Raw genomic sequence first — 22059 nt, 5'->3', positions numbered from 1 at the left:
ATTGTGTTACTGCACTCCACCCTGGGCAACAGGCTGGACGCTTCTCAAAACAAAACAAAAAACAAAAAAGAAAAGAATGAAAGAAAGAAACAGAACAAAACCAGACATCTCCTTGTGTCGTCTTCTATCCACTACCTTGCATCCCCCCAAGAGAAACCACTATCCCGACTTCTAACAGAGTAAGTTAGTTTTACCTCTCTCTGAAAGTATATAATACAGAATCACACAATATGTAATCTTTTCTGTCTAGCTTCTTTGCTCAGTATTATGTTTGTGAGATTATTCTGTTTCTTGTGCTTTTACATTCTTGCTTTAAGCCTGCTCCTTTTTTTCTAACTAGTTGTAGCATCTTGAGAGAATTTAAGTAGCTTACAGACAACTTGTAGCAATAATCTCACATTTTAAGATAAAACAGATGGCAGTCTGAAAGTGTTCCTTGCATAAATAAAGCCTAACAGTTACTGATTGCTATAGAGTCCTATATATTAATAGAAGTAGAACATATATCTTTACAGTTTAGAAATAGAACATACATCTTTACAGTGTAGGGCTTTTTTGTTGTATCCACATAAAAAGGCTGTGACTGCCATCTCTGAATTTTTACAAATTAAATTCCATAGGTGACTCTATTAACCAATTAGCAAATCCTTCTGGCTTAAGTGTAACACTTGGAAGAGCCAGTGTATTATATCTCTATGCATTTGTCTCATCCAAGTTGCAAAATCCACACTACACACATTAGTGTGATTTGTACTACAGGATGAAGACTTTTATTATATTACACTAATACAGAAATTAGTTTCAGGGCTTATGGTTCTCTGCCTAATCTATCCTGTACTCCCAATCTGTCAAGTTCAAAGTAAGGGCTACACACCTTGTTTCAGCTGCAGATGCCGTACCTGAAGTGAATTACATCCTTTAGATTAGGGATTCTTAAGCTGGGGTCCATGGGTAGACTTCAAGGGGTCCCCCAAATTCTCAAATATACATGTTTCATCAGACTCTATTGCTTTAAATGGCAATGTACAGTAGACTAACGGTTCATATTAGTCTGAAATTATTTGCCTGGCCCTGTTGCTTATTTGACAGCATTCGTGAGAAACATTATTAACAGAGTCAGTCCAATTATTTTGAGATTAACCTTTGAAGCTTCTTAAAACAATTCCCAGATCCTAGAGTGGTTACAGACATTCGGCTAATAGGTAAGGATAAGTACCTGCCAGCAGGTATGGGGAGACTTTCGTTCCAAGATATACTGGGTTAAGGGCGAAGGTTCAAGTTCATATTTGTCAAAAGGAAGTTTGTCTATTACCATTGGCTCACAATCTATACAGGAGAACCTCACAACAGGATGAGATGTTCGTGGAGGCTAAAACAATTTTTAAAAAAAAAGCAGAAAAAATGGTTAGGTCTCAAAACAAGCTTATACTTCTGACAATTCTGCAAGTCCTTTTATATTTTGTTACATTACCACTGAGATACAGACTACCATTTTGAGAAAGAAGATTACTAGATCTCTAGGAACCACCAATGGCTTCCACGGGAGGGCTCCGATTCTTTACTATCTACTTGACATTAGGAAGAGGAAAGGTAAATTACAACACTCATAACTAAAATTTCAGTGAGTTGAAAAAAACTGTTTTGAATATGTTTAAGAAGTTATTATGAGTCGTAGGATGAATGTTGAATTTCAGATCTATTTTATGACCTCCAAGAATTCCCTGCCCTTCATTCCTTTGTACCATGAGGTTACAGATAGTCCAGATACGTTGGGAATGAAGAAATCCATGCAACTTTCTAATAAGGTAATGAGAGGGCTAAAGCCATGAACAAGCAAGATGAAAAACAGTAGAGGGATGGAAAGGGCAAGATAGAGACTGATAAAGAGCCAGTCACAACGCCAGGGCCCAGATGAATTTTTGCAGCATTGCTAACACCAATGTGTTTGCCTTGAATAGCTGGAGCTGGGGATGCTTTGTGCTGGGCTTCGAAGGCCTGTGTACCTGGGGTACTGGAGCAGATTAATGGAGAAGCCATTTAAGTAACAGGTTTAGCTTGTGTGATTGGAGAGCACCAGAGAAATAAAGGCGAACAGCAAGGGCAACATGGAGAGAGAGGGACACAGGACAAGTCCCAGAGACAAAGTAAGAAGTGGGTCAGCCTATTCTTATTGAGAAATCTGTAAGGCTAATATGAATACGATAAAATATCTCTGCTTCCTTTATAAAAAGAAAAACATATGCATTTGCCTTTATAATTTACAATTTTAAGATGTTTGGGGGTTGAGAAAAATAGCTCTTAAATGAACTTTTAAAGATGGAGGACAATGTATTACAGTTAAAATGTGGTGTATTTTGTGTGTATATCTATCCATAGAATGGTTGATACAAACAAACCAACAGATCTAGTGTGCTTCACAATTTACTGGCGTGTTTGTGTTTTGCCTCTTCATGTTGATTATCCTTAAGGTAATAGAAGAGAATATGACTGATTAAACTTATCAGAAAAAATAAACAAAATTTAAAAAGAAAAAAAAAAGATGGAGGAATGGTAACATGAGCTATGTGTGAATTACTTGTAATGTCTTTTATTCTATTTTGTTTTTTCCCGACTTAGTTTTAATAAACCTCGTGAAAGGTTTCTGACTCCTTAGATTTGAACAGGTAAAAATGTAATAAAGACAAGAGTGATGACTTGTTGCTAAGAAAAATGAAGTAAATTTGCCATAAAACCTATACTCTGGAGTTTGGAAGGGCTGACGTTTCGCAGGCGTAACACCTTGAAGCCCTGAGGAGAGGAGTGGGACATTTACCCTCACCCACAGCAGGGGCCGAAAGGATTCTTCAGTCTTACATTCAGGTCTTTCATGGCCACTTCTGAAAAAAGCGCAGAAGCCTAAAAGCAGTAATCCAGGAGAAAATGCAATTCACTGTCAGAAATTTCTAAAACTGAGACAGAATATAGATTAACTGAACCAGGAAGATGTTAAATAGAAGAAGTAGTGATTTGTTTGTGTCCCCTCCTGAGCCCACACTAGGGAGATTACTCAGGCCTTCTTACAATTTGGGGAAGGGGAAAGAAGAGAAAAGAGAGAGTGGGTTTCATACCATCTCCCTTATTACTAGACACTGCCCTCCCTCCAAAAGAAAGGCCAATTGATTTGGCACTAGGAGCAACTATAATAGCAAAGTCTCTCCTACCAAATGCAGTGACCAAAAAGACAAGTTCTTGCTTAGAGATTATTTTTTAAATATTGTTTAATTACCCATCATTGAAAGATATATTGCTACAAAAGTCCATTGATGACAAAAAGATGACAAGTAGGAAGAAGTAGAATTTTGAATATGCTTTTAATATGTTCCCAGAACCTATCCAAGGTATAAACTATGTTCAAACTTCCTGAGGCTGTGCATGAAAACCAAGGCCAATACATTTTAGACATTGTGTTTGCCACATAAATCAAGTCAGCTGCTCTGAAATGAAAACCAAGTAACAGATTATAACAGCATCAAAAACAGCAATGTTTTAACATCAAAAAGGGCAGCTCAAGTGGCAAAGGCAACTGAAGAATGACAAGTATCAGAAAATAAAGGAACTCCTCCTTTGATTTTACGTACAAAGCTAGACTTCCAGTAAGAGATAGAAGGCAAAGGAGGGAAGACTTACTTGTCTGTGGCATGGCATAAAGGCCTCAAAGCTATTTTTAAAAGTTCACTGTAATCAGAAAATTGAAAATCCAGAATGATGTTTACCTTTTTGTTTTATGACACTTACTAGTGAAGGTAAATTCTGATCTGGCCAAAAAGATTCTGGAATTGGCCAATGTCCAACAGGAACACCAGTTTTAGAGTTAGGTCGTACATAAATGAGTTTATGACAACTATGCCATGGCTGAGCAGCAAATGAATTGCTTGGCCTAGATGAATCCATAAGTCCATCTAAAAGTTAAACAAAAGACAAACTAAGGTGTGAATTTCCTTTTACAGCTGCTGATCTTCTTGTACAAATTTTCCAGCTGAAAGCAAAGTCCCAAATAAGACAAGAACAATGATTCATGAAAAATGAAAGAAAAAAAAAAAGTAACTCTACTAGGATTTCTAAATGTTCTCTCTAGCAACTCTTTTCATCTAATCTGTCTCTTCTAACCCAACACCCTGCCCCCCACCATTCTTAACCTAGTAAGAGAATACGCAGTTATGCAGAAAACTACGGTAAAACTGGTTTTAAATTTTCTGAGACTCGTACACATAAATTAAAAACATCAAAACACTACAGTTATTTTTCAAGAATTCAATTACTAAATTAGGCAAATGAAATTGTTCACTCCCTGGTATAGCTTTCACATTTCTGGAATTGACACAAATAGATCATAAATTCCATTTATATATTCTTTCTATTTCCAAATACATGAAAAAAAGTGTTCTTTGCCAAACAATTAGACCCAATGACCACAAAGGCAAAATAAAAACTAGCCAAATTCACTTAAAGATATAAGAAATGCAGACAATGTGTATATAGTTGAGGGGAGCACAAAGCAAACACATCAAGTTTATCATGGGCTAATTCACTATGGTTTCTCCATCCACCATCAAAATTCCATGGACAATAGGTGCTGCATAATGCTGAATAATGTATCCTGAATGCATTTTAATGATTTAAACCAGCATATTTCATTTCCTTCCTCCTTCTCCCCCCCACCCCAAATCAGGGCAAGGCAGACTTACATAACCTTTCAATGATAATATTTGTAAAAGATATGTTTTAATGATTTCAGTCTCATTTTTCTTAAATTACCAGTCATTTGAATAACTTATTTAAGCATTACTTTAAACAAGTAATTTCTTTAGACTAGGAGATTTAATGGGTCTACTGTGCACTAGGGAAAAAGACATGTAATGGCTTTGGAGGACCCCCCTTAGGTTGAGTTCACAATTCTGACAATGTGTATTTTTCTGAGGAAAGTGTTCTTCACTTTCATCAGAACCTGAAAGGTTAAGAACTCTGGACAAAGGAGAACTGGAGCTAGAAAAAAATCTGAGCCATTTACATGACACCAGATCCCACTAGGACTTCAATATGTAAGTTCCCAGTTTATGCTAAGATAGTGAGCATGAAATTTTGGATTGCTAGCAGTATAACATGCCCTTCCTACACAGCTAATTTAAAATAGGCTGTGGAGCCTCAGTCTTTTATGGCAGATGTTCTTAACTTGGAGGTCCAAAAAATCCCTGAGATTATATACAAAATTGTGGATGTGTTACTTATGTCTGTATTTATAGGGAAAGGGGTCTATATTTTTTCCAACAGCTTCTCAAAAGGATGAGGAACTAAAGAGCAAAACAACAACAGTGACAACAACAACAAAAGATCAGTAGCCACAGGATCCACTGCTTCAGACAGAAATGTATAGATTTCTGCCCTTATGCATTTGACCCCTTTGTTCTTGGTCAAGGCAATTAAAACATATAAATCAGGCTAGACAAGCACTGTGGTAATAATAATGGAAAATACACACACACACACACACACACATACATACACATGGACTTCCTAGGAGCTCTGTTCGTGCAATGCATTACCATGGAAGTCTTGCAATGCATTACCATGGTGCTTGTTTAATTCCCTGATCCCTCTGAAATCCATCTGCATTCAAGTGATCACAAACATCCATTCACAAACTATCTGGAGATTCACTACAATTTAACTTCCCCTATGCAAAAGTCACCCTACTTTCATCAATTTTTGGATGTCAAACTTTCTGTGAAATCTCATTTGGAGAAAAGGTTGCTCAACCCTTAACTTCAAAGTGAAAAATTGACCGGGAAAATACTAGTGTAGGATCTTAGAGAAGATGAGCAGTTCCTGGATAAACATTCATAATTTCTTGCTGAGGTGCAGAAACTAACACATATTTCATAAAGATGGCTTAGCATATTTGGCACTCACAAAACAAAAACCAGATTATTATTTAAGTATATAACATAGTGAATCTCCAGACATTTTGTGAATAGAGAAGTGAATGAGTCAGTGCAATCCAAAGACTGGGACCAGAGAATATAAAATGCACCAGGAAAAGGAAACACATTCTTAGGAACATCCAACATGAAATTAAAGTTGTTAGAATTTGGCTACCTGACACATATACATAGGTAGTTGTTTGGATGGATGTTTGTAACCACTCAAATGCATGTGGATAGTGAAGACTGTGTCTATAATAATTTATTTAATGTCTTCTCATTCTCCTATATAACACTTTAGGGTTAAAAAAGTTTATCTACTATACCTTCTCCAATAGGAAGTGGATCTGGTCCTGTTTTTTCAAAATTAATAACTACACCACTCTGAACTTTTTGAACTAGAGATTCTAAACATTGATTCAACATTCTTTGTGTTCTCACACAGTAGGAGCGACCTATCCCAGAAGGAAAAATAAACAGCACAAGTTTGATCAAATAAAATATAATTTCATAATATAAGCATTTTAAAATCCTAAAATATAGCTTGAAATAATCATAACTACATTGGCAGCAAGTATCATACCAATGATGACTTTAAGCAACAGAGTTAAAAGGCTTTGAAAGAAAACAAGTAAAGATTGGATATGGCATTTAATGAAAAATATACTCTATGCTCTGAATTTTTCCTTCAGAAACGTTAAATATTGCCAATACCTCCTGTGACTTCACACATCTGTGTGATGGCAGATTCATCAGTTGGTACGCTCCCTAGTTGCTCTGGTTCGGTAGAAGCCACTCCAGGCAAACGCAACACCAGGGCAAATAACCTTTGATCCCAACGAAAAGGTTCTTTGGTTAGTTCACTTCCAGGCAGAGGGGAATTCAAAGGAAGATGGAGCTGATAAGGCAAAAATGTGAAAAGGTTCATCATAACAACCCATATAAAAATGAAGAAAGAATTAAAGGGTTGACTTTTTCTTTCATATAACTCAATAAAATTAAGCCATCTTTCAAGGATTACCAAGATGGGTGATTTGACCAAACTTATTCTTAACTGGAAATGCCTCCCACAGAAATAGCTACATGTTCCCTGCCATTTAAACAAAATTAAAAAAAAAAAAAATCTCACCTCTTCTTGAACACCAGCAGTACTTGTTAACTTGTTTCCATCTGTGATGGTAATTAAAATAGATGGTTCTAAAAAAAATGGATTTCTCCCCTAAAATACATTTAAAAAGCATTAGAGCCATGTAAAGTAATAGAAGTGTATTTAAACTTTTACATTTGCCTTGCCAATGATCTCTCAAGAATATGATAAAATTTGTCTGGATAAATACGGAAGAAATGATCAGGGAACGAAATAGGTGGGAATCAAAATAACAACCCCTGAAGAGGTAATATTCAGTATAAACTGAGAAATTCTTATAATTCAGTAACTCCCCAAACCATTAACATTTAAATACCTCTCTCACTCTGCTTTCCAAGTAATCATAAAATAATATTACAAGATTATACTGGCATTATCATCCACCCTCATGAATCATTCACTTGAGTCAAAATCCTGGCACAGATAGGACACTAGTGACTTACGTGCTGCAACCTGGAGAGTGACTCTGGTTACTGTGAGCACAGACTTTAGAGGAGGAAAGGACAATGGGAGCAACAGCAAATGCTACTCTGCCTTCTTATCCTAGAGCTTTTTCATCAAATTGGGAGGGGCAGAGGAGTTAAGGACACTGAAAGTTTCTTTCCAATTGTCTTGTTCCGATATTTCTCAGCCGTTTATTCGCATCATTCTCAAACATCTGATTATCTCATAGTAGACAATTTTAGCTATTCTATTATCAAGCCATATACAAGAACCAAAAGAAGAGGGGTTTTTTAAAAGTATATATTTAAAAGGTAATATGAATCTCATTTTTGGAGGTTATGAAAAGCAGCAGAAAACTCAGTAACCATGCCCAATTTTAAATTCTTACCCCAAGCCACCAAAATAAATTAGCTGTACTCACTCAAAATTTTTTTTACCTGTCCATAATTGTCTATTCCAGATATTAATCTATTGAGATTTAACAAATCAAATGAGGATCTTAGAGCCTGACCAAGAGTAGTCAGTCCAGAAGCCTGAAGATTTTTTAGTTCGCTCATGAATGTTGCATGATTTTCCTTCCAACCAGCCTGCAAACCAAACATTTACAAAGAATTTCTCAATTACACAATGAACAATATATAAAGTACAAACATAAACAGCAAGTATCAAAACTCCAAGAAATTTACCACTCCTTAACCTAATTCTATTCTATATCTTCACTGATCAGGTAGAACTAAAGCAAGCAGTTTCGGAAAGACCTGCTAGCTCTAACGATCAACTGCAAAGAACTGAAGTCAAAAATACTTCGTCCATTATGGCTGAAGGACTGTGGCTCAAGAGGTCCAGTTTTTTGTTCAGGCTCAACCAAACCTGCCAACACACGTTACCCTAGCTTGACATTGATGGTAAGCATGGAGTAAGGGGCAGAGGAAGGAGTAGTTATTTTTTAAATGCATTGTCCTTGGTAGAGACAAACAATTAGTTATACTGACTGTCTGAGCTACATTAATTCTTCTAACCAAGATTCTTCCACCCAAGCAATATTTTCACTTTTAAGCAAGAGTAAAGAGGGAATAATAGGAATAGAGCCACACTTATTTGGATATAACCCTTCTGGCATCTTCAAGCATTCAGAAAGCCCAAGATCTAGAATAAGAGGAGAAAGAAAAAGAAACAAAAAGTTTTGGCAAAGAAGCAGCGTCCCCTAGCCACGCCCAGCAGCTATGAACAGCAGCAAACAACCAAAGATCCAAGGTCAACAGCCAACATGCTGTGATTGATTGCTCTGTAGAATAGAAGGAAGGAAAGGATCGTGCTGACTGGTCTGAGATGGGTATAGAAACAAAGCAGCAAAAAAATGCTGAGAAGAGAAGCTAAAAGAAGAAGGTGGCAGCTAACAGGAAGTCACAGAGGAATGGGCCAGCAAGAAAGAGAGAAGACAGCACAGCTTGGCAACAGAGTGGAACAGCCACTTGAGCCTCGGAGAGCCTGAGAGGAGCAGTGTGATATGCTAAATGCTGAAGTTATGCCAACCAGGCCAGTACAGCGGGAGGTGGAAAACAAGAGCAAATGGTACCGAGATAAACCAAACCATTTGAATTTCACATTTAGCTGAAGGCATATAGTCCATTATCCATGCAACTACATCAAACACTCTTTTCTGGTTTCATGGTCTTCCAGAGCAATTTGGATTAGTAGAATGACTGAGAAGTAAGAAAGGGGTCAGGTTATTGGCTATGAACCCTGTTATGAAATACCTGTGTGACCTTGAGCAAACCAGTTGGCTTATTAGGACCTAAGTTGAAATGGAGGATGATCTGATAAGCAGGGACACTGTGTAAGGCTGAGAATACCACCTCGCAGAGTCATTCACATCGTAATCTGTGAGAGTGGCGCCCCCTAGGGTTAAACAGAACACAACCTGCATAACCCTACAAGGTGAAGGTGATCTTGGTTAAGATTCACTCCAGGTCCAATAGCTGGCGATTCTTGTGAAATTAAAGATGTGCTTAGCTTGTTGTCTTTTATTTTAATATTCCTAACATATCCTATAGGTCGAAGCATTTAAAGGTTAAAACTTTCCAGGTGCTCTTTTGGTCAAATTGTATATATATGACTTTTAGCACTGGGAATATAGGGAATGAGAATAACTCTTTATGGCCCAAGGAAAATCTTATTGGACTAGATAAACTAAACTTTAGTGAAAAGGAAGCATTATGGTTTAAAGTGTCCTTTCAAATACCTGGAACCATCAGTAGTTGATTATAAATCATACAGAATTAGGAAGTTCGATTTCTTCTTTGGGGTAGAAGAGAAAGGTGAACATCTGGGTGCAGGAGAGGATCAATTCTTTCTTGTATTTATTCAACAATTTTTTTACTGACAAACTATGCTATACTTGGCAGAATGCTACGTGCTGGGGATATAGAGAGGAATGAGCTCTTGAGGGGTTCCTGCCACAAAGGAATAAGAGATGCATTTATGGAGACTGAAAGAACAAGTGACCAGAGTGAGGGAAGGCTTCTCACTGAAAATGGGACATTTGAGAAAGCCTGATGGGATGAAGTGAAGATCATGAGACTCACTGATGTGAGGGGTGGAGGAGACTGTGCAAGAGAAGAGAACAGATAAAAGGATAGGACTTACTTGAGAACCACCAGTAATCTGATTATCATTGCTCTGGGCACATGGCAGGAGGCAAGGCTGATTAAGATAATTTGGGTTCTGACTATAAAGTGCTTTGTACACCATGCTCAGCAGACTGGATTTTATCTGCTGGCCCTGGGAAGAACTCAAGGTTTTAATCCGGGGAGTGGTATGATCAGATCTGTATTTCACTAAGATCTCTGCTGGTAGTTGGAGAATAAATTGTGGGGTGGAAGGGAGGCTGAAGCTTGAGGCAGGGAAACTGGTTTGGAGACTGCTGAAAGAGCTTATGAGAAAAGTGATGAAAGCCTGAGTTAGGGCAGTGGGGATGGAGAGGATGTTGCAGATTAAAGAAGTATTTCAGAGGAGGAGTCCTAAGGATTTAGTAGCTAATTAGAGGGACAGGTGAGAGAGAAAGGGTCATGCATTATGTTTAAGTTTCTGGCTTTCGCAAACTTGTAATGGTGGGCAGGGGTCCTTTACCCTGAAGCCATTATATAAAATTGATTCTTGTTTTTGGAGTTACTTCGTTTAGCAATCTTATTTCCACACTGGAAACAACGGTTATATATCAAATTTGAACTCCTGAAGGGCCATGTGGTAGTTCAAGGTATAATTTTAAAAAACTAGTGGACTGTTTGGTTTGGTAAAGGGCTAGGATAAGATTTGGGTACCACTTTATGACTCATCATGATTTAAAATAATGTGTTCTGATTGTTAGTGGTGTTATTCATCAATCTGTCTTCAAATTTTCCTTTAGAATATGGAATGAAAGCATTTTACAAATATTAATAGTTTTCTTCCTTCCCTCCTTCCTTCCCCTCCCTCCCTTCTCTCCTTCTCTCTCACTCTCTCTCTCTCTCTTTTTCTTTCCTTTTTTTTTTTGAGATGGAGTCTCACTCTGTAGCCCAAGCTGGGGTGCAGTGGCACGATCTCGGCTCACTGCAACCTCCACCTCCCAGGCTCAAGCGATTCTTGTATCTCAGCCTCCTGAGTAGCTGGTACTACAGGCGTGTGCCACCATGCCTGGCTAACTTTTTGTATTTTAGTATATTCAGGGTTTCACCATGTTGCCCAGGGTAGTCTTGAACTCCTGAGCTCAGGTGATCCACTTGCCTTGGCCTCCTATAGTGCTATGATTACAGGAGTGAGCCACTGTGCCCGGCCCAGATATTAATAGTTTCTGTATCTAAATCTCTGACATTGTTTTTAGGTTAATTCCTATTCTTTGCAATGAATTGGATGATATGGGAAATTTTTAATGCCACTCCTACCTCAGTACTACAAAGTACGTAAGCTACATTTACTACCAAGAGCAATTAACTCTTTGGTAGGGGTCCAGCTCCCTATATCAAGAGAAGAGCCAAATGTCCCTACGTCCATTGTTCAACATGCTGAAGGAAAAAAGGCCCACAGATTTATTGAAGTATTTAGAGAATCTTATTAATGTGATAAATTTCTTCCAAAAAGATAATTATAAAGAGACAGTGAGTATACATTTATACTCTCCGTTCGTTGCTTAATTTTTTTTCACAAATGAATTCAGGACAGCTAATTTGCCTCCTTAATATGGTTTTTTCTTTTAAATTACTTTACTCCAAAGATATTGTATTCTTATGTTAGTAAAAACCTTCACTCCTGATAATAACTTCCATACATTCTTACAGAACTTTACTGTTTACCAAGTACTTTCACACTTCACATTGGCTTAGGACAACCCTATAAAATAGGCATGGCATTAACATCCCTATTTTAACAGACAAGGAAGAAGTGAAACATAGTTATGTCTTGTTTATGTGGTGGCAAGTCACATTCTACAGCTGCACTATCTGATACAGTAGCTTTTAGCTACATGTGGTTATTTAACCCTTGATGTATGGTTAGTTTGGATCAAGATGTGATGTAAGTATAGAATGCATTTGGCATTTTGAAGATGCAGAACAAGAAATGCCAAAATCTCATTATTTTTGTACTGATTACATGTTGAAATGATAATGTCCTAGATATTTTTGGTTACATAAAATATTTTAGTAAAATTAATTTTACCTGTTTTTACTCTTTATTGTGGCTAGTAGAATTTTTTAAATTATGTGTATGACTGGCATTGTATTTCTATTGGACACTGATGTTCCTAAAAGACCTGAAGTTGAGGTATGAGAGCCTGGCCTTAAAAGCAGCAGACAGTAGACACACTACAGAATCCAAGGCGGGGTAAACAGGAAAATCAGTCTGATAGTTACATACAGGACAGCCTGGAGGAAGGTGAAGCTGTAGTCAGAAGAAGCTAGGAGGTTTGAGGCCAGGCGCGATGGCTCACACCTGTAATCCCAACACTTTGGGAGGCAGAGTCTGGCAGATTGCTTAAGCTCAGGAGTTCGAGACCAGCCTGGGCAACATGACAAGGCCCTGTCTCTTCCAAAAATACACACACAAAAATATAGCCGGGTATGGCGGTGCGCACCTGTGGTCCCAGCTACTCAGAAAGCTGAGGCGGGAGGATCACTTGATCCCAGGAGGTGGAGGCTGCAGTGTGCCATGATCATGCCACTGCACTCCAGCCTGGGTGACAGAACCAGGGCCTGTCTCAAAAAAAAAAAAAAAAAAAAAAAAAAAGGAGGGGGAAGATGAGGGGGGCAGGAGGAGGAGGAGGAGGAGCAGCAGCAGCTAAGAGGCGTGAATAGTAAGTCACACCTAGGGAATCAAGACCTGAATTCGTATGGAAATACAGATGAAAGAGTTAAATGAGAAACATGTGAAACAAATAGGACAGGACTTGGTGACAGAGCATGGGGCCAACGGACAGACAGTAAAAGATGATTACAAGAGGCCTAAAGAATGGAGGTTTAGGACAAAGGAGTAACTTGGGATGGGTAAAATCCTAAGCTAAGGGTTTATTATCTTCACAGGTCAAATTTTAAAAGTCTCTCCGAGGTAAAATAATCATGATGATGACTAAGGATAGCTAATATTTATCAGTGCTTATATGCTAGGAACTCACTTATACTAAGCATAGCATGTAATATACATCCTTCTTACATGAACCTCACAGCCACCCTCTGGGTAGGTGCTGTTATTATCTCCACTTTATACATGAGGATACTGAGGCTTGGGAAAGCGAAGCAACTTGTCGAGGCCAAACAACTAGGAAATGGCACAGCCAAGATTTGAATCCAGATAGCCTAACTTCAGAGCCTACCAATTTAAACCACTCTTCCACACATTATGGATATCGGCATACCTCATTTTACTGTGTTTTGCTTTATGGCACCTCACAGATATTGCATTTTTTACAAATTGAATGTTTGTGGCAGCCCTGTATTATCAGTGCCATTTTTCCAACAGCATGTGCTCACTTTGTGTTTCTCTGTTACATTTTGGTAATTTTTGCAGTATTTCTAACTTTTTCACTATTATTATATCTTTTATGGTGATCTATGATCAGTGAGCTTTGATGTTACTATTGTAATTATTTTGGGGCACCATGAACCATACCCATATAAGATGGCAGTGAACTTAATCGATAAATGTTGTATGTGTCCTAACTGCTCCACTGACCAGCTGTTCCCTATCTGTTTCCCTCTCCTCAGGCCTCCCTATTCCTTGAGACACAACAATATTGAAATCAGGCCAATTAGTAACCCTACAATGGACTCTTAAGTGTTCGAGTGAAAGGAACAGTTGCACTTCTCTCACTTTAAATCGAAAGCTAGAAATGATTAAACTTAGTGAGGAAGGCATGTCGAAAGCTGAGATAGGTAGGCATCTTGCACCAAACAGCCATGTTGTTAATACAAAGGAAGCTCTTGAAGAAAATTTAAAATGCCACTTCAGGAAACACAGGAGTAAGAAGAAGAATAGCCACATTGATGATACGGAGAAAGTTTTAGTGGTCTGCAGAGAAGATCAAACCAGCTACAACATTCCCTTAAACCAAAGCCTAATCCAGAGCAAGGCTCTAACTCTTCCTAGAGTTGACAGAATGAATCTTCAACTCTATGAAGGCTGAGAGAGGTAAGAAAGCTGCAGAAGAAAACTTTGAAGCTAGAAGAAGCAGCCACTTCCATGTCACAAAAGTGCAAGGTGAAGCAGCAGGTGTTGATATAGAAGCTGTAGCAAGTTATCCAGAAGATCTAGCTAAGGTCACTGATGAGAGTGGCTACACTGAAGAACAGATTTTCAATGTAGATGAAACGGACTTCTATAGGAAGAAGACACAATCTAGGACTTCCATAACTTGAAAGGAGAAGTCAATGCCTGACTTCAAAGCCTCAAAGGACAGGCTGACTTTTTGTTAGGGGCTAATGCAGCTGGCAACTTTAAGCTGAAGCCAACATTCATTTGCCATCCTGAAAATCCAAGGGCCCTTAAGAATTATGCTACATCTACTTTGCCTGTGCTTTAGCAATGGAACAACAAAACCTGGATGACAGCATATCTGTTTACAGCATGGTTTACTGAATATTTTAAGCCCACTCTTGAGACCTAATGCTCAGAAAAAAAGATTCCTTTCAAAATACTATTGATCATCGACAATGCACCTGGCCACCCAAGAGCCCTGATGTAGATGTACAAGGAGATCAACGTTGTTGTCATGCCTGCTAACACAACATCCATTCTGCAGCCCATGGGTGAAGGAGTCATTTTGACTTTCAAGTCTTATTATTTAAAAAATACATTTTGTGGCCGGGCGCGGTGGCTCAAGCCTGTAATCCCAGCACTTTGGGAGGCCGAGGCGGGTGGATCACGAGGTCAGGAGATCGAGACTATCCTGGCTAACATGGTGAAACCCCGTCTCTACTAAAAATACAAAAAAACTAGCCGGGCGTGGTGGCGGGCGCCTGTAGTCTCAGCTACTTGGGAGGCTGAGGCGGGAGAATGGCGTGAACCCGGGAGGCGGAGCTTGCAGTGAGCCGAGATCACACCACTGCACTCCAGCCTGGGAGACACAGCGAGACTCCGTCTCAAAAAAAAAAAAAAATACATTTTGTAAGGCTATTAAGAAGTACATTTTGTAGGGCTACAGCTGCCACAGATAGTGATCCCTGTGATGCATCTGGGCAAAGTTGAAAACCTTCTGGGAAGGATTCAACATTCTAGATGACATTAAGAACATTCGTGATTAGTGGGAGGAGGTCAAAAGATCAACATTAGCAGGAGTTTGGAAGAAGGTGATTCCAACCTTCATGGATGACTTTAAGGAGTTCAAAAGTCCAGTTGAGGAAGTAACTGCATAAGTGGTAGAAAGAGCATGAGAACTAGATTTAGAAGTGAAGCCTAAGGATGTGACTGAATTGCTTCAATCTCATAATAAAACTTTAATGATTGAGTTGTTTTCTATGAATAAGTAAGAAAGTGGTTTCCTGAGATGGAATCTACTCATAGTGAAGATGTTGTGAACATTGTTGAAATGACAACAAAGGATTTACAATATTATATAAACTGAGTTTATACATCAGTGGCAGAGTTTGAGAGGACAGACTCCAATAAAAGAAAATAGAAAGAAGTTCTACTGTGGATAAAATGTTATCAAAAAGCACTGCATGCTTCAGAGAAAACTTTCCTGAAAGGAAGCGTCCACCAATGTGGCAAAATTCGTAGTTGTCTCATTTTAAGAAATTGCCACAGCCACCCCATCCTTCAGCAACAACTACCCTGATCACTCGGCAGCCATCAACATCGAGGCAAGAGTCCCCACCAGCAAAAAGATTATGACTGGCTGAAGGCTCAGGTGATCATTAACAATTTTTTTTTTTTTTTTTTTTTTTTTTTTTTTGAGATGGAGTCTCGCTCTGTCGCCCAGGCTGGAGTGCAGTGGCCGGATCTCAGCTCACTGCAAGCTCTGCCTCCCGGGTTTACGCCATTCTCCTGCCTCAGCCTCCCCAGTAGCTGGGACTACAGGCGCCCACCACCTCGCCCGGCTAGTTTTTTGTATTTTTTTAGTAGAGACGGGGTTTCACCGGGTTAGCCAGGATGGTCTCGATCTCCTGACCTCGTGATCCGCCCGTCTCGGCCTCCCAAAGTGCTGGGATTACAGGCTTGAGCCACCGCGCCCGGCCCATTAACAATTTTTTTTTAGCAATAAAGTATTTTCAATTAAGGTGCATACATTGTTTTTTAAACATAATGCTATTGCACACTTAATAGACTACAGTATCGTGTAAACAACTTTTCTATGAACTGGGAAAGCAAAAAGTTCTTGTGACTCACTTCAATGTGGTGGTCTGGGAATTGAACCTGCACTATCTTCATGGTAAGCCTATATTCACTTCACAGATATGTCTTGTTAGATTAGTTTATACATTTAATAAAATTTTAAAATTTCACTTTAAGCCTACTTTCCCTGACATCTAAGTACAGAACAATTAGGTGTCGGGAACAGTGAATCAAGAATTAGAAGGGTCTGGTCTATTCCTAGCTGTCTCAAACTTGCTTGGCAAGTGGTCCAGAGTAAGTCAGAGTAAGTCAGAGTAAGTCCTGGGGCTGTTTCCTCACCCAAGGAATGAAAGAGCTGAAAAACCAACTCTAAGGTCCCTTACAGTTTTTATATCCTATAATTCTATACCTTCCTTTAATATAAATCAGACATGTATCTTATAATTCTACACCCTGTAACAATCCTTTATGTAAATCTGACTTACAGAAAGAGAACACCTCCTGTCTCAGTAAATATGTTAATTCAGGTTGGGTTTAAGTTTCCATAGTCAACTAAAAATGTCTTTTCATACCAACAGAAAAACATGGGCCTTTCTGTCACTGACAGAAAGTGACCTGGGTTCTTGTCCCAGCTTGATCTGACTAGCCACTAGCTATTTATTCTCCACTTACATCACCACAGGAAGGAGAGAATTTGCACTTTTCTCCTCAGAACGGCAAAGCCTAAAAGCAATATTTTCTTTTTTATTACCCTCTGCACCCACATTTCCACCTTCTCATCTGACTGGTTGGTTTGCAAACAGGAAACTAGCATGCTCTCTGCAGGCCTGTTGCTGAAGCTTTTTTGAATATTCTGGTATGTTCTCTGACATGTGGTGCTTAAGGGGTAGGTTCCACCCCTACAACAGACCCATAGGGTAGGTCTGTCAATATGTGAACTACTTGGAAGTTTTTCATGAATACACATGTAGGCTATATCCTTTCCTCCAGCTTTGATCAGGAATAAAGCTGTAATCTGGAACTCTGGTTGGCTTCTGGGTCTTATTTCTCAATAGATTTCAAGTGGAGGAGGGAAATGAAGGAGTGTTATTTAGCGGCTCCCCTAAACTTCAGTATCCCTCAGTATCCTAATACTTGTCCTTCCTGAACTTCATCCCATTTTAGCCAGGCTACTTCTCTGATTCATTGATTTTCATTGATTTTTATTTTTTTAAAATAGAGAAGCCTTTTCCTCCATTGAAATCTTGCCAGGAACTAAGAACAAGTAAAAGAGATAAAAGCAGATCAACTGTCCTCGAAGGGGATGTGGGAGTGGTGTCAGAGGCCTTTCTGAAAACTTCTGTTCTATCTCTAAAGGTCACTTGTAATCCTTTTCCAAAATGTTAGCGACCTTACTAACATTTGGAAAATGGTATAATGTTATAACACAGTATAATGTACAAGTTCAATAAACATGCTGTTAATTTCCCCAGCCAAGGTAACTGATAAAGATATTTAGGGCAGCTGTACCTAAATTTCCACAAGAAAAGTAACCCTTATGAATGGTATATGAATTGACTATTTATAAATCAAAAAAATAGTTGAATGATTAATATTCTCTAGGATGGTAGTTATTTAAAGGGACTGGCAGTGAATCTTTCCAAACAGTAAAAAGAATCCTTGTACATTATGAATTTTCACAAGCCAGGCTCCTTCACACAGCAGTGACAGAACTTCTTGCTGGGAGGCTCCACTTGTTGTGTCCCCCTGACTTGGTGCTGAGCCACTGCACTGACTTGTTTTAGGCACATACATCCCACAGCCTATCTGGACATTCCCCTGAGCAGTGCAGTCCAGTCCAAATCTTCCTAGCTTGTTAGCAAGCCCTTCACAATGAATGAATGAAAACCTTGTTGACATCCAGAAAGCCAATGCATGTTGCTTTCCTCTCCTTGACAAGACTTTTTATCTTTTATTAAAGGAAATTAAATCAGCCTGGTAATATCTGCCATTCGTAAGCCCATGTTAGAGGTCTATCCTGGACATTGGGCTCTTCTAGGTGGTTATACAAACTAAATGATTAACAGATTTGAGTATTTTCCCAGATGTCACAAGTTAAAGCCAAAGAGTCTAAATTTAGCAGGGCCATCATTTCTCTTGTTGAAAGATAAACTATTTTCCTTTTTCCATCTGCTCTCCATAAGTTTGGGGAAAACTTGCTCTGAAACAACCCAGAAAATTTGCATAAATCAATTCCAACAGTATTTTTCAACCAACTTACTTTCTTCTTCAATTTAGCATTCTGTCATCTTTGTCATCACAAACTGTTCCTGCATTGGTAAACTCACCAGTGAGATGGAATGACATGAAAAATAAGAAGCCCTGCTTTTCCAATCATCTCTGTCTCCCGAGGAGACAAATGACTTTTCTCTTGGTCTTTGCCCTGAATATCTGGGCAAGTTAAAACTTCTCAACTTCGAGAATTTTCTTCTCACAATTACAATGGACTCCAATTCTGATAACAAAGACAAGGTTTACTTGCTCTCTTAGGTAACAGAACACTGTGACAGCTGAATCACTTTAAACTGTTTAAAACATCTTTGTAAAATGATTTTTACAGCTAGCACACCTATAAAGGAGGTTGTTACAATTATGAAGTACACACTAAGAATACACGATATCATTACAAGAATAGAACTGTCTTCCTTCTTGTACCTCCCCTAAAAGCTTCCTTCTTGCTTATATTTTCTGACCCTGACACAACTTTTTCCCTGATACTCTAGCAATTTGGCTGGATTTCACTTTTTTGTGCTTTACTCACTTGACTCAAGGTACTAATATACTTCAACGCTCAAAGGAGGTATTTTACTGTTGTGTGTTTTAAATGTATAGTGTAGCTTTAAAATTACTTTTTAAAGAATATCCAAGGCTGGGTGCAGTGGCTCACGCCTGTAATCCCAACACACTTTGGGAGGCTGAGGAGAGAGGATCACTTGAGCCCACGAGTTCAAGGTCAGCCTGGGCAACATAGCGAGACCCCTCTCTCTACAAAAAATTAACATACAAATTAGCCAACCATAGTGGCATGTGTTTGTAGTCCCAAGTGGTAATCGCTTGAACCCAGGAGTTTGAGGCTACAGTGAACTATGATAACACCACTACACCCCAGCCTGGGTGTCAGAGCAAGACCTTATCTTTAAAAAAAAAAAAAAAAAAAAAAAAAAAAAAAAAAAAAAGAAAAAAAGAAAAAAAAAAGAAAAAAAGAAAAAAAAAAGAATAACCCGTTCTCTTGGATTCAGTTTTATAAAAGTTACTTCCCCAAGGGCTTTTCTTAGTGTCCTGAACTTGCCAAAATGTGCAAAGTTCATTTTATTTGATTAAATCAGTTCTCTCCCTGAGAACTCTGAATGCTATCATTCTGTGTTTTGATCTACCAATTTTCCTCCACACACTTCAGGAGATACTACCAACCAAGACTACATATATGAAATCTAGCTTACTTGTGTCTTCTACTTTTTAACAAAGATATTAAGAAATTTACCTCCCCCAGTATATTGCAGAAATATATTTAACAGTCTGTGGCCTGCTGCACTGATCTTCAGCAGACAGTTAAAGACTCACGTGATCACATATTTTAATGAAACTGGGCAAAGAAATGATTCACAGTTTGGTTCCACTGACACATAGTTCACCATTTTGTGTTACTGACATCTTTAAAGTAATACTTAGTATGAAGTTTTTTAAGCATATAAACAATCATAAGGATCTAGAAAATTTACAAAATACGTTTATGAAGTTTTCAATTCTTACCCCAGGGAATTACGATAAAATCGTGAAGCAGCACACTTCTCAAAGTTTACTGGAAAACATGATAACATCAAAAGAATCTGACCTTCACCAGTGGACAGTAACATGTAGAAACCAATAATTTTAGAAGCTTTTCTCCTCCCTCCAAAAGTCAATTGCACTGCCACTGAAGCAGAAATATCTTAGAACTTACTAAACTTGGTCATATGTAAATGTGAAAAGTTTCCTTTCCCAGTCTCAGACCACTTCGACTGCAGCTATCAACTAATACTTATTATCAGGAAAAAAAAAAACTACTATTGCGCGTATCACACGTTCAGTTGGTTACATTTTGGCTCATTTTATGGACAGATACACAAAATAATAAAAATATTTGGCCTTGGAAAAAACATACATGGACAGGAGTGAGACTAAGCCACCTAAGCATTGCAGAAAGTGTTGAACATATGAGATAGCAGAATGGCCATTTATTACTTTCTGAAGATTACACAGCACCTCTTTCCCCAGGACTAATTCTTTTAGGAAAAATTCTTCCATGAGAACACATGGACACATGGGAGGAACCACAAACACTGGGTGGGGCCTGTGAAGGGGGGCTGGGGAAGAGAAAGCATCAGGAAGAATAGCTAATGGATGCTGGGCTTAACACCTAGGTAATGGGATGATCTATGCAGCAAACCACCATGGCACATGTTAACAAACCTGCACATCTTGCACATGTACCCTAGAACTTAAAAGTTGATGAAAATAAATAATTTCAAAAAATTATTATGAGCTACTTTTTACATGGTAAAAGTAATATGCATTCATTGCTAAAAATCCCAACAAAATACAAAGTTAGTTAGTCTGTCTGTTCACCAAACCCTCACTCTCACTCTTCCAAAGTATTGATAGGACTCTGTCATGAACATTATTAAATTGTTTACAGCAAACAGAATTGACATCAATAAGATTGAGTGGCATTTACCAATTTAACCACTAAGTGTGTGATATAGCACATTAAACACCTCCAGGACCTCTTTTCTAAAATTTAAAGTTTGTTGTTGTTGTTGTTTGTTTGTTTTTTTGAGACAGGATCTCACTTTGTGGCACAGGCTGGAGTGCACTGGTGTGAACATAGCTAACTGCAGTCTTGTAATCCTGGGCTCAAGTGATCTTCCCACCTCAGCCTCCTGAGTAGCTGGGACTGCAGGCATGTGCCACTATACCAGGCTAATTTTCTTTTTTTTAATTATTTTTTGTAGAGACAGGGTCTTGCCACGTTTCCTAGGCTGTCTCAAACTCCTGGGCTCAAGTGGTCCTCCCACCTCAGCCTTCCAAAGTGCTGCGATTACAGGTGTGAGCCACCATGTCCGGCCTAAAGTAATTTTTAAGTCACCCTGAATTCCAAGCCTCAATTATTCCACTTCCTGCCTTTCAGTTATACAACTCTCTCCTGTACTTTTTCGGAAGGAGCCCTGGAAATAATCTAGTCTAATCCCTTCAGTTAATAGATGAGGAAACTGACACCATGAAAGGTTAAGTGACTTGCCTGGGGTCATGTGTGTAATTAGTAACAGACTCAGGCTAAGAACATGGATCTCTTGCCTTCCAGTCCAGCACTCTTGACAGAGCTATTGAAGTGAAAAGGACACAGTTTGCCATACTACATGACAGTAGATGGTATGATCTACTACACAGGATGTACTATGTCCACTTTTTAAAATCTGATTTTATAAAAGTACCTAGCTATTGCTTAAATCTACCTCTAACACACAACTCAAAGGCATCACTATGAAATGGAGTTTACAAACCCATATAAGCTATTAAGAAAAGTGGAGAGCTTTTCTCTGCTTATCGTCAACATCCTCCTTCAAGAAATAAAACAGCAGGGGGTCTCCACTTTCCAATGTCATGGCTATATTAAAGGGTAGATATTCTCCCTGG

At 38.6% G+C, this 22059-nt stretch overlaps 1 protein-coding gene across 9 annotated transcripts in view; it reads right to left on the bottom strand.

Moving 5' to 3' along the window:
• Positions 1-22059, bottom strand: part of INTS6L (integrator complex subunit 6 like) — a 62959-nt gene that overhangs the window by 29318 nt on the left and 11582 nt on the right. For 7 of the 9 annotated variants that reach the window (XM_050776678.1, XM_050776679.1, XM_050776683.1 and 4 more), the window contains exons 3-8: positions 7986-8135; positions 7087-7176; positions 6672-6855; positions 6284-6412; positions 3775-3938; positions 1217-1369 (exon numbers count right to left, since the gene is read on the bottom strand). In XM_050776678.1, the coding sequence (XP_050632635.1) occupies positions 1217-1369; positions 3775-3938; positions 6284-6412; positions 6672-6855; positions 7087-7176; positions 7986-8135 (870 nt within the window). Of the gene's footprint in view, positions 1-1216; positions 1370-2812; positions 2896-3752; positions 3939-6283; positions 6413-6671; positions 6856-7086; positions 7177-7985; positions 8136-22059 lie in introns of those variants that run through there. The other 2 variants (XM_050776686.1, XM_050776687.1) reach the window with 2 other exon arrangements.

The sequence above is a fragment of the Macaca thibetana genome, chromosome X (assembly GCF_024542745.1).
Source record: "Macaca thibetana thibetana isolate TM-01 chromosome X, ASM2454274v1, whole genome shotgun sequence".
In the NCBI taxonomy this organism is placed as follows: Eukaryota; Metazoa; Chordata; class Mammalia; order Primates; family Cercopithecidae; genus Macaca; species Macaca thibetana.
This window is presented reverse-complemented; position numbering and strand designations above follow the sequence as displayed.